This window comes from Amphiprion ocellaris, chromosome 4 (assembly GCF_022539595.1).
Source record: "Amphiprion ocellaris isolate individual 3 ecotype Okinawa chromosome 4, ASM2253959v1, whole genome shotgun sequence".
Classification (NCBI taxonomy): Eukaryota; Metazoa; Chordata; class Actinopteri; family Pomacentridae; genus Amphiprion; species Amphiprion ocellaris.
In genome coordinates, this window is record NC_072769.1 from 37249546 (window position 1) to 37267557 (window position 18012).

General features: G+C 41.3%; 1 protein-coding gene across 2 annotated transcripts in view; it reads right to left on the reverse strand.

Moving 5' to 3' along the window:
- Positions 1-256: 256 nt before the first annotated feature.
- LOC111587662 (protein ELFN1-like) overlaps positions 257-18012 on the reverse strand; it is a 143340-nt gene continuing 125584 nt past the window's right edge. For both annotated transcript variants that reach the window (XM_023297714.3, XM_035942673.2), the window contains 4 exons: positions 9190-9951; positions 8946-9099; positions 7795-7961; positions 257-5831 (listed from right to left, as the gene is read on the reverse strand). In XM_023297714.3, the coding sequence (XP_023153482.1) occupies positions 3737-5831; positions 7795-7961; positions 8946-9099; positions 9190-9479 (2706 nt within the window). In that variant the 5' untranslated portion in view covers positions 9480-9951 and the 3' untranslated portion in view covers positions 257-3736. The remainder of the gene's footprint in view (positions 5832-7794; positions 7962-8945; positions 9100-9189; positions 9952-18012) is intronic.

The following is an 18012-nucleotide window of genomic DNA, read 5'->3' on the forward strand; positions in this document are numbered from 1 at the left end:
TGTAACTGTAACAAATTTCAACACAAAATTTTGCATCCTTCTATAATACTGAGATGAGAAGCAGCTGACAAATAACACCAAAGCTATCTAGTACTACTAAATACACAGTGAGTGAGAAAATGTTTTTTTTTGTGTGAAAGAACTGACTCTGTGAGAATTCAGGTGGAGGTAACCATAAAACATGTCTGAAGTGTGAAATGAAAAGTCTTCGGATTCTTCTGGCACCTCTGGCACACATGATTTCTCCAGGAAAGGAGACAGTAAAAGGAAGGCTATTTTATTGTGCTCATTTTAATTTTTTGACAAGAAAATAAAGAAAGAAAGCCTCTGAGAGATCCTATGGTAGAGCGTTCTCCCTTTCTCACTCTCTCTTGCTCCTGAGTCATTCCCTAGAAGAATATAACACAAGTTTCCACTGAGGATTTCCTTGCAGCATGCTCCATTGTCACTTCTGTCTGTTGTCAGTAGGACCTCAGTTTATTTCCACTTTCTAGGCATTGCTGTTTTGAAAACACAGTTTCTTTTCATCACGGCTCAAAGAATAGCAGCGCTGATTAGGGTCACTGTCGACTGGTCGCCTCGACCATCAGCTTGTTGTTGCCTCATTCGAGATAAGCGCTGCTACTCTCTGACACATGATAATTTCAGACCATTACTTTTCATAAACAGAATGAAAAACCAAAAACAGTAATTTAATACATCGCTACATTGATATTACTGTTACTCAAAGAATGCTCAAGTGAGGCTTAAGAATCAAGCAATTATAAAATTGCAGTCAGGAAAGTATAAGTTAAGAAATCTTGATATTTTTTTTCATTTTCAAAGCATTGCTAAAGTTAAAAAGATGAAAGAAAATCGAATGTTTTAAGGCTGTTGTTTAGTTAAAGCCACAATCTGGGACGTGTAATGTAGAAACAACCACGGCTCATCAGTTTCCTTTTGGATCAGAGTTGGATTGTTTGCTGCAGCGGCAGAGGAACCACATCTAAGCTGCTGCCGTATCAGGAGAGAAAAAAAACAGCCTTTTTAACCACACAAATTAATGTGCTTTTTCAGTGCTACAAACAGCTGTGGTGATTTTACCAACCCATGATTATGGCTTTAACCGGGCTTAATGACTTGAGCATTCTGAACTCATTATAGCAGAGAAAAAAGATTTTATACAGTGTTTCCATTCATCAATAAACTTTTCATTGTTCGCCAGCTCTGTTGTTTCTGTTGTGTCATTTTCATTGTTGTTTCAAGGTTGGAATCAATTCTGTTTCAAATCAGAAAGCCAAGTAGGTGCAATTCACTCAGTATACACATTTGTAATTACAAATTGTAGTCAATACTGTGAATACCACAAGCATGTTAAATTCGAAATCCGCTGAAGTGAAATCTTCTTGACTCCATCCCTGGTTTACGGTTTTAAATGACTTGTTGTAGCACAGTTCTGTGTAGAATATTCTACAGTATATTATCACATTTTTCTCCTCTGTTCCGCCTCCGGTATATAAATCCTGCAGATATTTCAGATATACACAAAGTCTCTTTTCACCACATAAGTGATACTAATCACATTTCACCATAACACTTCTCATATAAAAACTCCATTGCTATTACTTCAATAGACGTCTTGAGTGACAGTTTTGGGTTCCATGGCAAACTGGTCATCTGTGAGCATTGATGCGGACAATTTTACAGAAAGCCAATAATAATTCCTTCTTTCTTTAAAATCTCTGAAACACAAATGGCCGTCCGAAGGAAGTTACCTGTCAGAAAAAGGACAGACGACTGTTTGAATTCAGCTCGTATGTCAGAATCCAGCTGCTAAACAGTACTAACTTCTCAAAGAATACATTCATCTGTGTGTTGCTGCAGTTGTGTGTGCATGAGTACACTTGAGTGTGTGTGTGTGTATGTGTGTGTGTGGGTGTAGGTACTAGAGTCTTAGCTGTAAGGGTGATGGTGGGTCAATGGTTGGGTCCTGGACAGGGCTGTAAGGGTCAATTTACTACCACAGTACTTTGGTCTTAGAAATGATTGGAGGATAGAAGGGGAGCAGTGAGCCAATGGTGGTGGATAGTTTTGTGCAAATTGATGTTCTGTTTGGCAAACTGAACTGTATTAATGCAAAGGAGAAGAGGTCTGTAAATAGTGGTATTTAAAAGCATTTCAAATACTTCTTAGTGATTTATCAAGCTGGCACAATGGCACCACAGTGGAACCAGAGGAATCCAAAAAAAAAACAAAAAACAGGGAGATGGGAGGAGGAGAGGAAAAAAAATGAATTGTTGATAAAACACAGTGGAGCTACAGTGTATCGGGAAGGAAGCTGAGAGTTTTAGGTCTTTTCCTAAGAGTCGTTTTTTGATTTTGAACAGTGCAGATATGCTTCCCCTATGGGAATTAAAGACATTCATTTGAAGATTAGAATTTTTAGTTCGATTTCAAAATCAAAAACGCACTATTGTAAGTGAGCAGGTAGGTAACTAACTTGGGATTCTGGTTTCTGAAAAGTCTGAAAGATTTCAAAACCATGTTGTACAAACAAAACAGTCACCTCTGTTGCAAATATAGAACTTCTCTCTCTCATCTGTACAGTGTTCCCTCGTTAGGAGGATGAGGAGCAGGTGTAGCAGGGGTTCACCAAGAGAAAAGGCGGACTTGTTTTTGGCTCAGCAGAGAGCACATTCCTCTTGGTAGAAAAGGAGAACTCAAATGTCTCGTCCATCGTACTGTTTGTCTCTGTTGGTGTGCACTTCTCAGCTGAGAGGCTCAAAACAGTCAAAAACACAGTCACACGACAGAGCCATGCCATATTCAAATAATAGAATATTAATGATGAGGATCATAGGAATAATAAGAAGACCAGTAATGATAATAAGAATAATGAATAGTAATAACAACATATCATATTAGGTTTTTTAAATTCTGTATATAAAAACAGTGGTGAGGAGAAGTTGGTACACAGTAGGGCTCTACTATCCCCTTGGTTGATTTGGCACATTAAACTCACTCTCCGGTGAGAGCTACCTACTCATTCTCAGCACAATTAAATATTACTGTTGCCTGGCGACCCATCCAGAATTTATCGTTTTGATGTTTTTAACCTCCCGAATCACAACAAATTTTTCAAAATGCCTGCGCTAGTGGCTGGATCGCAGGGCGCGATGCTAAAAAAACAACCTCCTCAGCAAAGCAAAGTCCTGATCAATCCACCGCCGTAATAGTTCTCATGACTCTGGTGGAGTTAATCTGCCGTGGCCAGGTTTGATGAATGTCAGTCTCAGGGTAGATTAAAAGCATCGCTGGGCTGTTCAGGATGGGTTGCCCGGCAACATTTAAGGTTTCTATTTTTAATGTTGAATCTTTTTTCTTCATTCAAAACTTAGTACAAATAGCTACATAAGTCTGAGCTATAATTTCCATTACATTACAAAATTAACTCAGTCTCTACAAGTTATGATTTTTGTTGTTCAATATAATATATTAGTTTGGTCCTCCTCCATGTTTTCAGAAGAAAAGGCTTAGTTTATGTAAAGTATGAGCCAGTGTGTGTGTGTGTGTGTGTGTGTGTGTGTGTGAGAGTGTGTGTTTACATGTATGGGCAATTTGCTTCAGTAGATCCTGTAAGTTATGTGTGTTTGTGTGTATTTACAGGTCTTTATTGAATAGGTCTGTATCAATATGTAATGGATGCAGTGTTGTTATTTTTCCATCTTCAGAGTGTTTGCGGTCTCCACATGTGCGATCAGGCCTTCTGCTGGGCAGACACACCCTTCCAGTAGTCCAGTATGTCGTGAAGATCTTCATCCTTGGCAAACTGAACCTTTCGCCTCAGTGCGTGTCCGGCTGCCACGTATCCTTCGTCCTCCATGGATGCCTGCCGGTGCCTCTTCCGGTGCAGTTTGAACCTCTCCCACAGCCCCAGGGTTGGGGTGCAGAGGAGCCCTTCCTCCTCCTCGTCTTCCTCGGGGCTGGAGCAGTAGCTGAGGTTGTGGTACTGGGGAGAGAGCGGGTAGTGTGGTGAAAGCTGGGAGTAGGCTAACTCCCGCTGCTTGGCCTGCCTGCTGAGAGTGAGGGGGTCTAACACAGAGGGCTTACGACCCCCTGGGTGGTGGTGGAGCTCCTGCAAGATCTGGGGGTGGTGCTGCAGCTCCTGCAGATGCTGCTGGGAGCCGGGGTAGGAGTGGCGGTGCTCGTTGTACTGGCGGATTCTCTGGGCTTCAGCTCGTAAGATAGCCGCTGCTGGAGTGACGGTGCGGATGGGCTCGCCTCCCCCTCCTCCCCTTTCTCCCCTCTCTCCAGGTGAGGTTCTCTCGATATAGCGGGTTTCGGAGGAGTGGTAGCCTCCCTCTGAGCGGAAAGAGCGAGGGCTCCGGGCAGAGCCAGGAGAGGAGGAGGTGCTGGGTCTTTTTGAGGTTGGAGGAGCCTCCATGCTGTGGTGTCGCTGCAGTGAATGATGGTAGCTTCTTCCCCTCTCTTCTCTTCCTCCTCTCCCTCCTTTATACACCGGGGAGAGGAACTCACCTCCTCTTTCTCCTCTCTCTCCTTGCTCAGACAGAAGCACCAGCTGTGGCTCTGCAGTTGAAACAGCTCCTCCACCTGCAGAAGAAGGGGATTTGATCCCCTGCTGAAAGGAGGTAGACTCAGATTTGAGAGCATCTATACAGTTGTTGATGATCTGGTTAACTTTATCAACTTCTTTAGCGATGGTAGAAATCTCTGCTACTGAGCCCTGGGGATTTGCTTGTGGTGACATCTCTCTTTCTCGTTCTCTTTCTCTCTCTCGCTCTCTCTCCCTTTCAATGCCGGAACCTCTGACCTCCATGTAGTTAAGTTTAGCAGGTTTGTGCGCCGGTGTTTCTATCACCTCCTGAAGCTTGTATGGATCTATCTCACCACCCTGAGGTAAGTAAGGCATTCTGGACAGACTGTCCCCACCACCTAGCTTCTGAGAAACAGATCCTCCACTCCCTCCCTCTATATCTCCTTCTCCACCATACTTGAGCTCTATCAAAGTCCTCTGGATCCTGCTCATCTTCCTCTCCTTCTCCTCCATGAGCCTTTTCCTCCTCAGGCAGTGGACAACTAGGCCAAGGAAGAGCAGCATGCCAAACAGACAGCCCAGAATAGTCATAATGTAGTGGGTGGCAGACGACTGATTGGCTGTCGTCACAGGTACGGGTATGCGGCCAGTTGAGATGGTCAGACAGGTGTGGTTGAAGCGCAGGGAGTTTCGTATAGAAGCCACACAGTATGTGTAGTCAGTGCTAGGTTTTAAGTTCTTTAGCTCAATATCTTCTCTCTGATTTTTCAGATTCTGGATATCTGTGAAGAAACTGTTGTTATAAAGCATCAGAATGTACATTTTCCTGTACGGATGAGGAATCTGAACCGTGATCACAGCACTGGAATGTAGCAGCTTCTTTAAGATCATGATCGGTTTGGCATCAGGGAAAGGGCTCAAGCTGATCACCTCATCAGGAGGGGTCCCAGAAGCACAGTCGTCCAGTCCACAGGGAGAGGCAAAATCTGGGGACTGGGTGGTGGAGTCAAAGGCGTCGATGTGTGTCACGCTACTGCCATCGTCTGTACATACGAGACTGAGCACGTGCAGAGCATTGCGCTGGGTAGGCATGCGGGGGTTTTGGCTCAGAAGGTTATAGCCAGAGAATCCTTGAGGGGAGTCACACACCATCCGCTCACTGGTCCTGTTGGGGAAGGCTGAGAGCCAGCGCAGGAAGCCCAGCAGCTCACAGGAGCAGTTGAAGGGGTTTGTGTACAGTTCACAGGTGGTCAGCTTGGAGAGTCCAGAGAACAAACTGCCGTCCAACACCTGGATCCTGGAAACAGACAGAGAAAATAAGAGACTTTTAGTGGAAGATTTCACTCCAGAACACTCTGTCATCTGTCAGATTAAATGCACTCGCTCCTCACTCTTCTTAAACTTCAGTTTATGGTCATAAACATCTCCCACAATACCTTTTGAAACAAGCCCCAAAGAGCGGTTCAACTTGTTTGATTTGATGCTTTATATTTTGGCCAAGAGATCAATACCAATTATGCTACCAATAGTAAGAACAAGACAGTTATTTCCACATAGAAAGACAGAGGATGGCTTGCTGCAGTATTGCATTGTGATCTGCTGAGGATACTGTTAGTGAGAAAATTAGTATTGTCTGCAGTTCATTTTCCCCTGTGAATCTGCCCATCAGTACAAATCAGTAAATTCAGAAAGCAGCCATTGATCTGTGATTTTGGGGTGATGACACCAAGCCTGACCTTTAACCAGTGTGTTTTGGACTCATTTATGAAATTTTACAGTGTTATCCGATCTAGCTCCAGGGCAGATGTGCTGGAAATGTTTAATTTTGTTTTCTTCCTCTGCCCAGCTACTATCCTACAACAACAAAACACAAAATATGAACCCAGACAGAATGCCAGATTTTTTGCACTGATTAAAATGGAATCATCTCTACATTGTTTCATCTTTATAATGGTACGTTTATATGCACAGCATAATTTCCCAAAGCCCACGGTAGCATTTTAAAGTGCTTGTTATTTTCCAACCAACAATTTGGAAACCCAAATATATTATATATTTAAGGAGATTTATCTTGTAAACACTATTTTTTCTCTCTCACACTGCAAAACCCCCAAATCTTACCAAGTCTATTTGTCTTATTTTTAGTCAAAATGTCTCATTCCACTTGATTTAAGATAAATTCACTTAACAAGAGACATTTCAGCAGATGGAGGGACTTGTTTTAAGACAATGCATCTTAAATATCTTGTTAAGTCAAACAATCTTGAAATTCTCTTGTTTTGAGTTGAATTTTACAAGAAAACTCGAAATAAGTTTAACCCTCGTGTCGTCCTGCAGGTCAAATTGACCCGTTTTAAAGTTTGAAAATGTGGGGGAAAAAATATATATTTTCACAGTGAAACTTCTGATGTCCACATTTTCAACATTTTTGAGAAATCTTTGAACATTTTTTGGTGGAAAAAAGAAATGTTAAAAATGTTTCTTAAGAACATTCACAAAAAAATCTACCAAAATCCAGCTTATTTCAATGGATTTTGGTTGATTTTTATGTGAATGTTCTTAAAGAAAATGTTACAAGTTTTACTGATATATATGGAATCACTTTAGATATTTTTATTTATGAGAATTTTCTTTCCAAATTTGGGGGATTTTTTAAAAAATAAAACTTTTAAGGGAAACTTTTAAGGAATTATTTGAGTTTTCTTCCTGAGGTTTTGCAATTTTTCAGAAATTTGGGGAATTTTTTTGCAGATTTTTTGAATTTTTTTCAGACAAGGAAGCAATATTTTTTGGCGCTCGTAAATGAGGACAACAGGTGGGTTAAGACAATGCATCTTAAATATCTTGTTAAGTCAAACAATCTTGAAATTATCTTGTTTTGAGTTGTATTTTACAAGAAAACTAAAAATAAGTTTAATCCATCTCAAATTAGGAAGTTACATGAAAGCAAAAATCTATTTTTGAGTGAAAAACAGTTTTTTGTTTTTAGCATATCTGGCTTATTTTAAGACACCTAAGCTTGATAATCCTAGTAAAATATAGCTCAAAATAAGTTTTCCCAGCTAACTTTAAGATCTCAAGATTCCAAATATCATATCTTATTTCAAGAAATCTTACCAAGCCATTTTTCACTTGTTCTATTGGCAGATTTTTTTCACTTATTTCAAGGTAAAAGTTCCTTGAAATAAATTTTTTTTCTTGTTCTGAGAGGGGCATTTTTTCCAGTGCATCAGTGCACACTCATAGACCCAGGCCAGCACCTGTTCATGGAGAGGTCTATATTCTCTATGTTGGGACACTCCCAGAAGGTGTTGGGTGCAACAGTCTCGATGAGGTTGGCTTGCAGGTAGAGGTACTGCAGCTTGCCCAGGCCTCGCAGCATCCCCTCTGTCAGGTTCCTCAACTTGTTAAAGCCCATCTGGAGAACCTGGGGGAGACAAAGACAAGTGGGATTATCCTAATCTCTGAAGAGCCAGTCGGTGCCAGGCATCACTCACTACAAGCTGGAAACACACAGAACAAACAGATGACGGTTCAGTACAGTTCGTGTTTCACATGGTGATCTAAGCCTCTGTGCTGCGCTGAATTTACTCAGATCTTTCTTGTTCACATGTTACCTCCTGGCATAGCTCCAGCAGCTGTGTAAGCATGCCAGCTCATTATGGCTGCGATCAGCTCAGTTTGGTGAAACACTTTGCCTGAATGTCTCTGGAAGCTATAATAAGCAGGTGTGGTCTTTCTCGGGTATCTGCGTGTCCATCTGTGCATGTAATGCTGGATGAGTATGGATCCTTCAACTGAGTTAAAGTATACTTTTTTAAACTAAATTTCTGACACATTTAAAAAAAAATCCCTATCATTACTATTTGAAGTCCTTCATTCAAAGTTCCACAAGAATAAAAGCAGAGATCTGCAGAGTATTAACTTGAAGAACATGACAAAAAACCTGAGGCGTTAATGCAGCCTCTAAATTCTCCAGATCCAAATCTGATTTAGCACCCATGGGATGAACAAATCCAGTCAATGAAGCCTCCACTACTGTCAGCATCCCAGTGCCAGACGCCATAAGACATCCCCAGAGGTCCTGTGTCTATGACCTGACTGGTCAGAGATGCTTTGGAGGTATGAGGGTATCCTACACAGTGTCAGGCAGGTGATTGTAATGTTTTGACGGGTTGGTGTATACTCTGAGTGTTCACTGTGTCATCGATTGGACATTATTTTATGCTGGACAAATGTTTAGTTTTCAAAACACTGCATATACTCTAACTCCACCCAACATTTTACATTCTGCCCAAGCACCTCAAAGCTGTACCTGTAAAAGTCCATAGTGTTATTTCCCTTTATGGTACATATTTGCATTCATGACTGTGCAGTTGTGTGCATGAATGATCCTGATACCATCACTCACCTGCAGGTTGAATTGTGCTGAGAACGCTCCATCATCCACATAGCTGATATCGTTCTTGGTGAGGTTCAGATAGGTGAGGTTGCCGAAGCGACTGAGTGAAGAATAATGCACCGACCGTATCTTATTCTCGTTCAGCCTCAGATCCACAATGGTGCTGTGGAGAGATGTGTGTCAGTGTGTGGATTGTTTGGCAAAATGCCACAATAATGTGGAAATAGCTCACTTTCACTCTAAGTTTTCTTACCTGTTTATGTGGGAGGGGATGGCCTCATAGGGAGGCTGGTTCATGCTGCAGATAGCCAGCCACACGAAGCCTTTCTCCCCTTCGATAAGCCAGCAGTCAGCTGTTACCATTGGCAACCGCATTATTGACAGGAGGGCAAGCCAACAGAGGAAGGAGCTGGCTGTGGACAAGAGCGCTGATGAAGAGCCTCCAGTCGTGTTATGTCTCTGCCGTCCCTGTCCTGTACTCTGGGCCATTGGGGATGTCATCGCAGTATCCGTTGGAGAAAACCGACCAGAGGTGCTCGCCATCTAACATTTATTCATCTTGGCTAGAGCCATTGGAAAGGCAGTGAGGGTGTGTTTTCTATGGTAATATTGTAGAGTGCAGTGACTTGTTTTTTCTACAGATTTGTGTTGTTGTGACTGTTTTGGTTATAGTCACAGCATGGAGAAGGTTCCTGCTGTCTCTCCTTAGCTTCTCCTGTATGCCTAAAACTCAATTTTCTGTTAACATGAAGAATTCAGAATTTAGCGAAACAGAAGTGAGTGCAGGACGTATCACTTCACTGGCAGTATGTGTGTCTAGGTAAACTGTATCAAGTGTTTAATTAGGGGGTCACATTTGATTTGTTATGTATAAATTGGCAAGTGGAAGTCGTCCCGGTGCCAGGTTGGCTGGTGCTCATGTCTTCTGTGGCCATCTGCATCTCTGATTGGACAAGCACCTCTTTTCTTTCTTCCTCATTGCTTGCCGCTCTGTACTTGGTGTGAGAACTCGTCCCTGGAGGGAAGCGCAGAGAGAGAGATGGGAAGAGGCTGTTAGGAAGGGATCGCTAATGAAACAGTGGTTTATTTGTGAGTTGCAACAAACACAACCCTGTTACCAGCATGATGAGATAGAGGTGATTATTTCTTCTTACATAACAGTCTGACGTGCACACACATGCACACACAAATTTATGCATGCTCACGCACATTTTTTAGACTCAGAAGACATTTCTTGACAAGTCCAATTAGTGCACACACTAGTGCAGATACACAACCAGCACCTGCAAATCTTAAACATACACACAGGTTGTTGTTGCTGCAAACACACATTTTCTGCTGCTCCATTAGCCTCAGGGCCTCGATAGGCCTTGGCTAAGAATGGCCATGGCTCTGACACTGTATCTAATTAATTAATCTGCTCCAAATAAAACACTTCCTGGGAAAAACAGCTGATGTACGATGGAACGGGAGAGACAGAGGGAGGCGGGAAAATGAAAGAGGCTCGCAGAGAGCTGTGGTGAGCAGGAGGAAGAAAAAAGTGAGCGGTGAAGAAAGATGCTTGTGGGAGAGGAGAGAGGTGGCAAGATGGAACAAAGAGAGGGAGAGGGAGGAACAAGGTCAGCAGAGAAGGAGGCAGCAACTCTGTGAGAAAAAAGGAGGTTGTGAGGAGATAGGGATGTGGAGTGGCTCTCTGTCTGTCTGTCTGTCTGTCTGTCTGGGGAATTTGCTAGAACAGTGGCTTGCTCTTCTCTGTGAGAGTTTGTTTCTCAGCTGGAAGAGCAATAAACATAGAAGTGACATCATGGAGGTGAAGGAGAAGGAATGGGAAGCAGTGAAAGGTCCAGCCCTCCTGACAAGCATCTTTTGGCTGCTGTTCCCTCTCTATTGATTACCGATGAATAGCGAAGCAGAGAGGTGCTGATGTGCCACCTTTGATCTGAGAAGGAGGGCGAATGAGAGCAACACTTTGTGAGAACGGGACAAAGCTCCGCTGAACTTTTCGGTGTCTTTTCAGAGCGCCAAAGTCCGTCAAATTCTGTATCCTCAGTGCTTACATCTCAGTTATCTTTTCATTATTCTGTCTTCTTACAGAATTGAAATGTGTTCCTGAGATTTACAAAATATCTACTACAGATCTGAATATTAGAAATTGATCACAATGTTAACTTTCTGAATCCCAAGCAGTTCGGTTTTTTTTGTTGTTTTTTTTGGTTCAGTCACATTTTTCTTCACTGTGATCTTATTTTTCACTGCAATAAAGTCCTGCATCTCTATGGAAACAACTCTGACTAGAAGTAGAGAGAACTCAGAAATGTAACATGACACAGTGAAAATGCCATTAAAAAATTATTTGGTTCTTATTTTTTATTTAAAAAAAACTGGGATCAACACGTTCAACAACAATATTGAACTATTTACATTTTCAGTCTATGTAAGCACAGCCTAATTCAATTTTTGGTTGCAGCATAGGAACTAATATGTTACAAATTTTAGAATGAGACATGCAGAATTAAAACATTTTTGATTAATTATTTTCTGATGAGAAGGGAAAAATGCTAAAAACCAAGCAATTCTTTGTGTTTTTACAGTTTCTGGCTCTGCTAAATGCTGCAGTTTTGGCCTTTTTTTTGTAATATCATGATTTTCAAATTTGCCAGTGGGTTTTGGAGTTCAGGGGGCTAAAGAACACTGAGCCTTTCTGATTTTCCATCATTTAATGCCATCACTGATATTAAGGCAGTGAGAGTGGAGGTCAGGGTTGCGGATGGGCTTGTAATGCACTGGGCATTCATGAAGGAAACCGGCTATAACCGCAAACTCCACTAACCTTAACCAAAGGCTTTTATCAGATATTTTATTTTTATTAACCATAACTGGCACTGGGCTCGACCCTGCTGGGGTCTATCTGTGTGGAGTTTGTATGTTCTCCCTGTGCCTGCGTGGGTTTTCTCTAGGTGCTCCAGCTTCCTCCCACAGTCATGAGTATGTATTTGCCAAACTGATTTTTTTTTACGTGTTATGCAATGTATTTAGCAGTATTATTCTTAAATACAAGCCAGCACTGTTTAAATGCACCATTTAAGATTGATAGCTACACTTTATATTGCTGTGATGTCTTCATGTCGCTGTATGTTCTAAAACTACACATGGGCTACAGGTTATATGTGGAAGTAATGCACATTAAACTCCCATTCATCGAGAGCCCACCACATGCTGCATCAGATGGCAGGACACCGTTTAAGTGCTCACTTTAAGAAACATATGTTGCCCCTCGCTCACCTCAGTTACCCCATAATGTGTCACTTTACGTAATTGCTTTCCACCAACACCATCTAGCCATACAGATGTCAGGTGCTCAGACAAAGTGGCTCTCAGTGTGAGTGTGGTTCCTTCTTTTCTCTTTGTGTGTTAGCTCTGTGGTGCACCTGTCCTGTGTAGCCTGACTTTAACCCTCTGTGACTCTCTGCAGGATAAAGCAGGAATAGCTAATGGTTAGATGGATGAAGGGCTACCATGGCTAAAAGAAGCTATTGTACTCAGTCTTCCAATGTTGACTTTCTTGTCTGGTGGTAGAGTCAGATTAGGGAGGCCAGAGATATCCATTAGGGCAGTGTATAACAGTTACTGCAATTGTATATTAATCTTCCTATCCTTTTGTAAATTAAAGTGCTTTATCTATACCAGGGGTGTCAAACTCATTTTAGTTCAGGGGCCACATTCAGCCCAATTTGATCTCAAGTGGACAGGACCAGGAAAATCATAACATATAATAACCAATAAATAACCACAACTCCAAAAATTTCCTTTTTTTTGTGCTAAAAAGTTCACATTTAAGGAGCTGTCTTCTTTTACAAAACATTATGAATGAAATGAAATTTTTTAGAAAAATAAATTACATTTCATCTGTGCTATGCCTCAATTTATCATTTACACATTACAACTTACAGATCACCAAGTTTCTACAAAGGAACAAAACATTTCATCACAGGTATCTGGAACTGAATGATATCATGTTTTTCTTTATGATCAAAACTACAAAAGTGAGAAACAAAAGGATAAATGAGACAAACGACAGGAAACAAAACAAAATATTAGACAAAAAAGTTACAAAGTGACAAAAAAAATTAACAAATGACAAAAGCCAGAAAAAAACTGACCAAAACACAGACAGACAACACAAGCGAGACAAAAATGCTTCGTAAAACAACGAATAAAGCAAAGCACAAAGTGACAAAAATAAGACAAAAAACACAAGCGAGACAAAAAGGAAACTCAAAACAAAAAAAGTCAGACAAAAAACAACAAAAACAACACAAAATATTACAAAAATGAGACACAAAATGACAAAAGAACAGTGAGCAATCTAGTATTTTACTTTATGATCAAAACAACTTGTCATGGTCTAGAAATGTTTTTATATTTATAGTTTTACAAATTCACAATTTGCAGCTAATACGCTGACGGGCCACTTTTGGCCCACGGGCCACATGTTTGACACTCCTGATCTACACGGTGCCAGAAAATCCTGAAAAATGATTGTAATAGCTTTCCATGTACACGTGAAGCCCTTAAGTTTCTAGTCTGTTTTTTCTCACCAGTCTAAAATCCCAAGATATTCAATTTATTAACATAAGCAGCAAGGAAACGTTTTAAATTCTCACATTTGACAAAGAAGAAATAGCAGATGTTTGTCCTTGGCTAAAATACAGAAAAATCTAATTCTTGACTTAGAAAATATTTGCCAAAAAGTTCTAAATTAATTTTAAAGTCTTTGCAGCTCAAATATCCACAGTCCTTATATAAGGAATAAAAATATTAGATGGCAATGTATGAAGAAAAGGAATTTTTTAATATTTTGTGGTGAGCCATTTGTGGTGAAACGTATTCAGATGTAGCCTATTAATGATGCATTCACTTCATCCTCATAAATGATGGCATATTACTTTCTCTACATTTATCACTTTTAATAAACGAAAAGGTTTGTACTGACATCGTCCCTGTTCATTCTCATTGCTCATCAGTCAGCTGGCCTTCTGGGAAACTCTTTTAAATGCAGATAAAAACAACACTGACATTTTTTCTTTTTTTAACGCACCACTCCCATCTAAACAAATATATTGAACTACACATGATACTGTTGGGCACGGCTATGTGCCAGGGGTGGATTTTATATCATCAGATTTATTTCAAATGTCATTGTGATTCTGAATGAGCGTCTCTTACTTCTGGAACAAAACCCAGAAGTCCCATTTTCATCTCAGCTCTCTATCTAAATGTCACAGATGTATGCTGGCATAGGTGAGTGTTTGTGGGTGTGTACGCACATGCAGAGGCTTTTCCCACCCAGTCAGCACAATCTATAATTGATGGTGAGACTTCCTCCCACAGAGCATGAGACAAACTACCCAGTTAGGCCACCAGAGAAAGGGCAGGAGCTGCTGCCAGCTCCACACACAGACACACAAACACACATATGCGCAGGAAACGTCCATTTTGCTGACCAAGGGTTAAGCTCGGGTAAACAAACTGTTGAGAGTGAAGAGCATGGGAGTGTAGCAAAAGATGCAGAGCAGGCAGGGGGACCAAACAGTTTAGTTAAGATGCAGAGACGGCCGATTAGTGCTTGACCTCTTTTTGTACCAAAGTAAGTGATGTGGTATGGAGGACCAGGAGACACAGCGGGAGAGCAGGGCAGCAGAGAGTGATACAGCAGCAGTTACTGTCTTGCCTTTTGTAGTAAATACACTCGTAGTAGCTAACCTGAGACGCGCAGAAGGAACATTTAAGAGTGTGTCGGCCTCTTTTCCATTTTGTATCATTCATCGTCTTCCCCGACTTCGCTCGTGCTCTCCGTTCACAAACCCGGCTGTGGAATATTCCAGCACTCAGCATCATGACCGCCTCACTCTCCAGTCATGTCACACTCAAAGATTTATAGGGTACAAACCGTCATATGGAGAAAGACTGAGGCGGACTCTAACCTTGCTTTACAGAAAGGGTGACTGCTGTGGCGTCATGGCTGCGGTAGTTCTATATATTGTCTAGATGTGCATGTTCTATGGAAAAACAATCAAAAGAAAAAGTATGTACAGGCAAAAACCAAAGGAGCGCTAAAAACAGGACTTTGTGATGGCACTTTGATGCACACAGACAGCAGTGCATCACCTTCCTCACACACTCTGCCACACAGCAGGGTTCTGAGCCTCATGACAGGATTGTGTTTTCCATAGAACATTCCTATTTTGTTATGCAAATTTACACACAGAGACACATACTCAAAAGCAGCTAAACTTGCAGTCCAGTGCCTTTTTATTTAAATGTCTTAAAACTTTAGATGACTGGGAATCTTCATACAAACTCATTAATAGAGTGTGAAGCAGCAACTTGTCTGTGGTGGGAAAAGAAAGAACAATGGTAAGTGAAACCAGTTCACAAATCTGTTCAGAATCATAATACAGACTAGAAAGTTTTAAGCTTCCCGAACAGAAAACAGCCTCTCTATTGTATTTCTGAAAGTTGATTCTCCTCTCAGACCTGTCTGTGTCATAGAATTATCCAACAACAGCAGGAAAAGCTCCACAGTATGACTCAGAGAGGTCTGTGAAGAGAGTCAGGCATATAAAGTACAATAAAGATGTATCCTGTTGAGGAAGGTAAATCTATTCTTTTTATTTCTGCCAAGAAAACTGTGTCTTTAGTCCTGTATGTTTGATACTTAACACATTTAAGAGACATCTGGTTGAAGGTTAGCCCATGGGCCAAAGAGAAAGAGCTTAGTCCCTGGTGCAGATCCTGGAGTGATTTTAATTAATGCTCTTATTTGCATGAATCAGATGCGTGTATTTAGAGTTTGCCAATCACATAAGCATTCCAAAGCAGATCCAGAGGGAGGTTTGCTTATTAGATTTACCAGTTCTTTTATTAAAATACCATACTAAGACTAGAGGATTGTGCAGATTTGACTGAGGTATTCACTTCGCTGGTGCCCTCTGATTTGCTGTCGATTAACGTCACATGATGTTTTTATTAACTGGGCCCCGTTTTTAATCAAGTTTTGAGCACTTTTGATCTCATCAAACTATTTGCTGATATATAGGAAAGAGGTGGTCTCACATAGCCATACCTATTTCCACAGCGCTGTGTCAACGCTGGAAAACTGTCTGGCTGCACTTCATTATCATTCTGCTCTGACTTGTTTGTATTTGCTTAAACCAATTAAAATTGTCTTAAACGGATGTTTTGGTGGAACATTTGCATGCAAGGAGGCAAGCACTGTCATTAAAATGGATAATTCCCCACAAAACAGCACAAACAGCGTAAAAGATGCATGTCACTGTATGATATGACTTCTCTTGATTAACAAAAGCAAACATAATTGGATAGTTGGTGCCCTAGTGGCGAAGCCTGCTTATGGTTCTGCTCTGGAGGAGCTCACCAGACTCATTAAAATCACAGATGATTAGCTAGCAGTATGCAGCTCTTGTAGATTTTTATTAAACTGATACCACAGAAGCTCATGTGAAGTTGTGCATGCCACTGACAGAGTGACGAGATATGTGTCAAATCAACTCCTACTGATAATGCCCATGTAAGACGATGGATCAACATCATCTATCGGAGTTTTTTAAGACTCAGTCTGGGTTTCTCAGGTACGTTCTCAAGCTGTGTAAGTCCTGCAGCTGTATGTAGGTGGGATTCAATACGTAGAAAATCTAAGACATATAGTGCTATAATTGATGCTCGGAGGCTGTTTCTCATATTGGTTTTGAAAATGGTAACACAGAGACAGTGAAAGGAGAAAAATGCTGGTAAAATATGCAACAGAAACAATAGCTTACACCTGCAGTCCACATCTGGTGAGTCAGACGAAGAGATGAGTGACAGCACTAAAAAGTCTAAGGAAAGGACAGTAAATATTCAATCAATAATTAGATGGGCTGTATACATTTTGGATTATTTAAACCATATCTTTGAAGTTCCAGTATAGATGAAATGCTAGCAATAATCTCTCACTGCACAGGAAAATGGTGTTAACACAACAGAGATAGCTATTATAACGTTGCACCAGGATATGAGGGTCTGCAAACTGTGATAAATGTCTATTACAGACCATGTGAGTCATAATTTTCCCTTTTGTCTTGTATTTTTCACTCTAAAACACTCAAAAACAGTCCAGCCGCACACACCTGTACATTTGCTTATTCATGCAAGTGGCTAATCAGACCATGTGGCAGCAATGCAATGCAGAACATCATGAAGATCAGGGGCTTCACTTAATGTTCACATCAGACATCAGAATGGGGAGACAATGTGATCTCAGTGAATGTGATTTGATTGTGGGTGACAGACAGGCTGGTATGAGTATTTGTGATCTGCTGATCTCCTGAGATTTTCATCACAACAGTCTCTAGAGTTTAATCAGAATGGTGGTTCTGCAGAGAGAAATGCCTGGCTGATGAGAGAGGTCAGAGGAGGATGGGCAGACTGGTTGGAGCTGACAGATATTAGCTACAGCAGGGAAGCATCTCAGAATGCACAACAAGTCCAGCCTTGAGACGGAGGGGCTACAGCAGCACAAGACTACATCGGGTTCCACCCCAGTCAGCCAAGAACAGAAATCTGTGGCTGCAGGGGGCTCAGACTCACCATAACTGGACAGCTGAAATCTTGAAATACATGTGACTGACTGATGAATCCCCATCTCTGCTGAGGAAAGCAGATGGTAGACTCTGAATCTGGCATCAGCAGCATGAATCCATGGACTCAACCTGCCCCGTGTCAACAGCACATGCTGGTGGCAGTATGATGATGTGGGAAATGATTTTCTGGCACATTTTGGGCCACTTAATACCAGTCAATCATGGTTTCAATACCACAGCCTGTTTGAGAATTGTTGATGGTCATGTGCATCACTTTATGGCCACAATGTACCATCTTCTAATGGCTACTTCTATATTACCATCAGCTGGCAATCTGAGGGGGAAACCATCCTCTTTATTAGCAGAATGATCAGAGAGACAGTGCAGTGGCAGAAAGGTTTATAGTTTAACATGTAAGCCTAGTTCGCCTGACC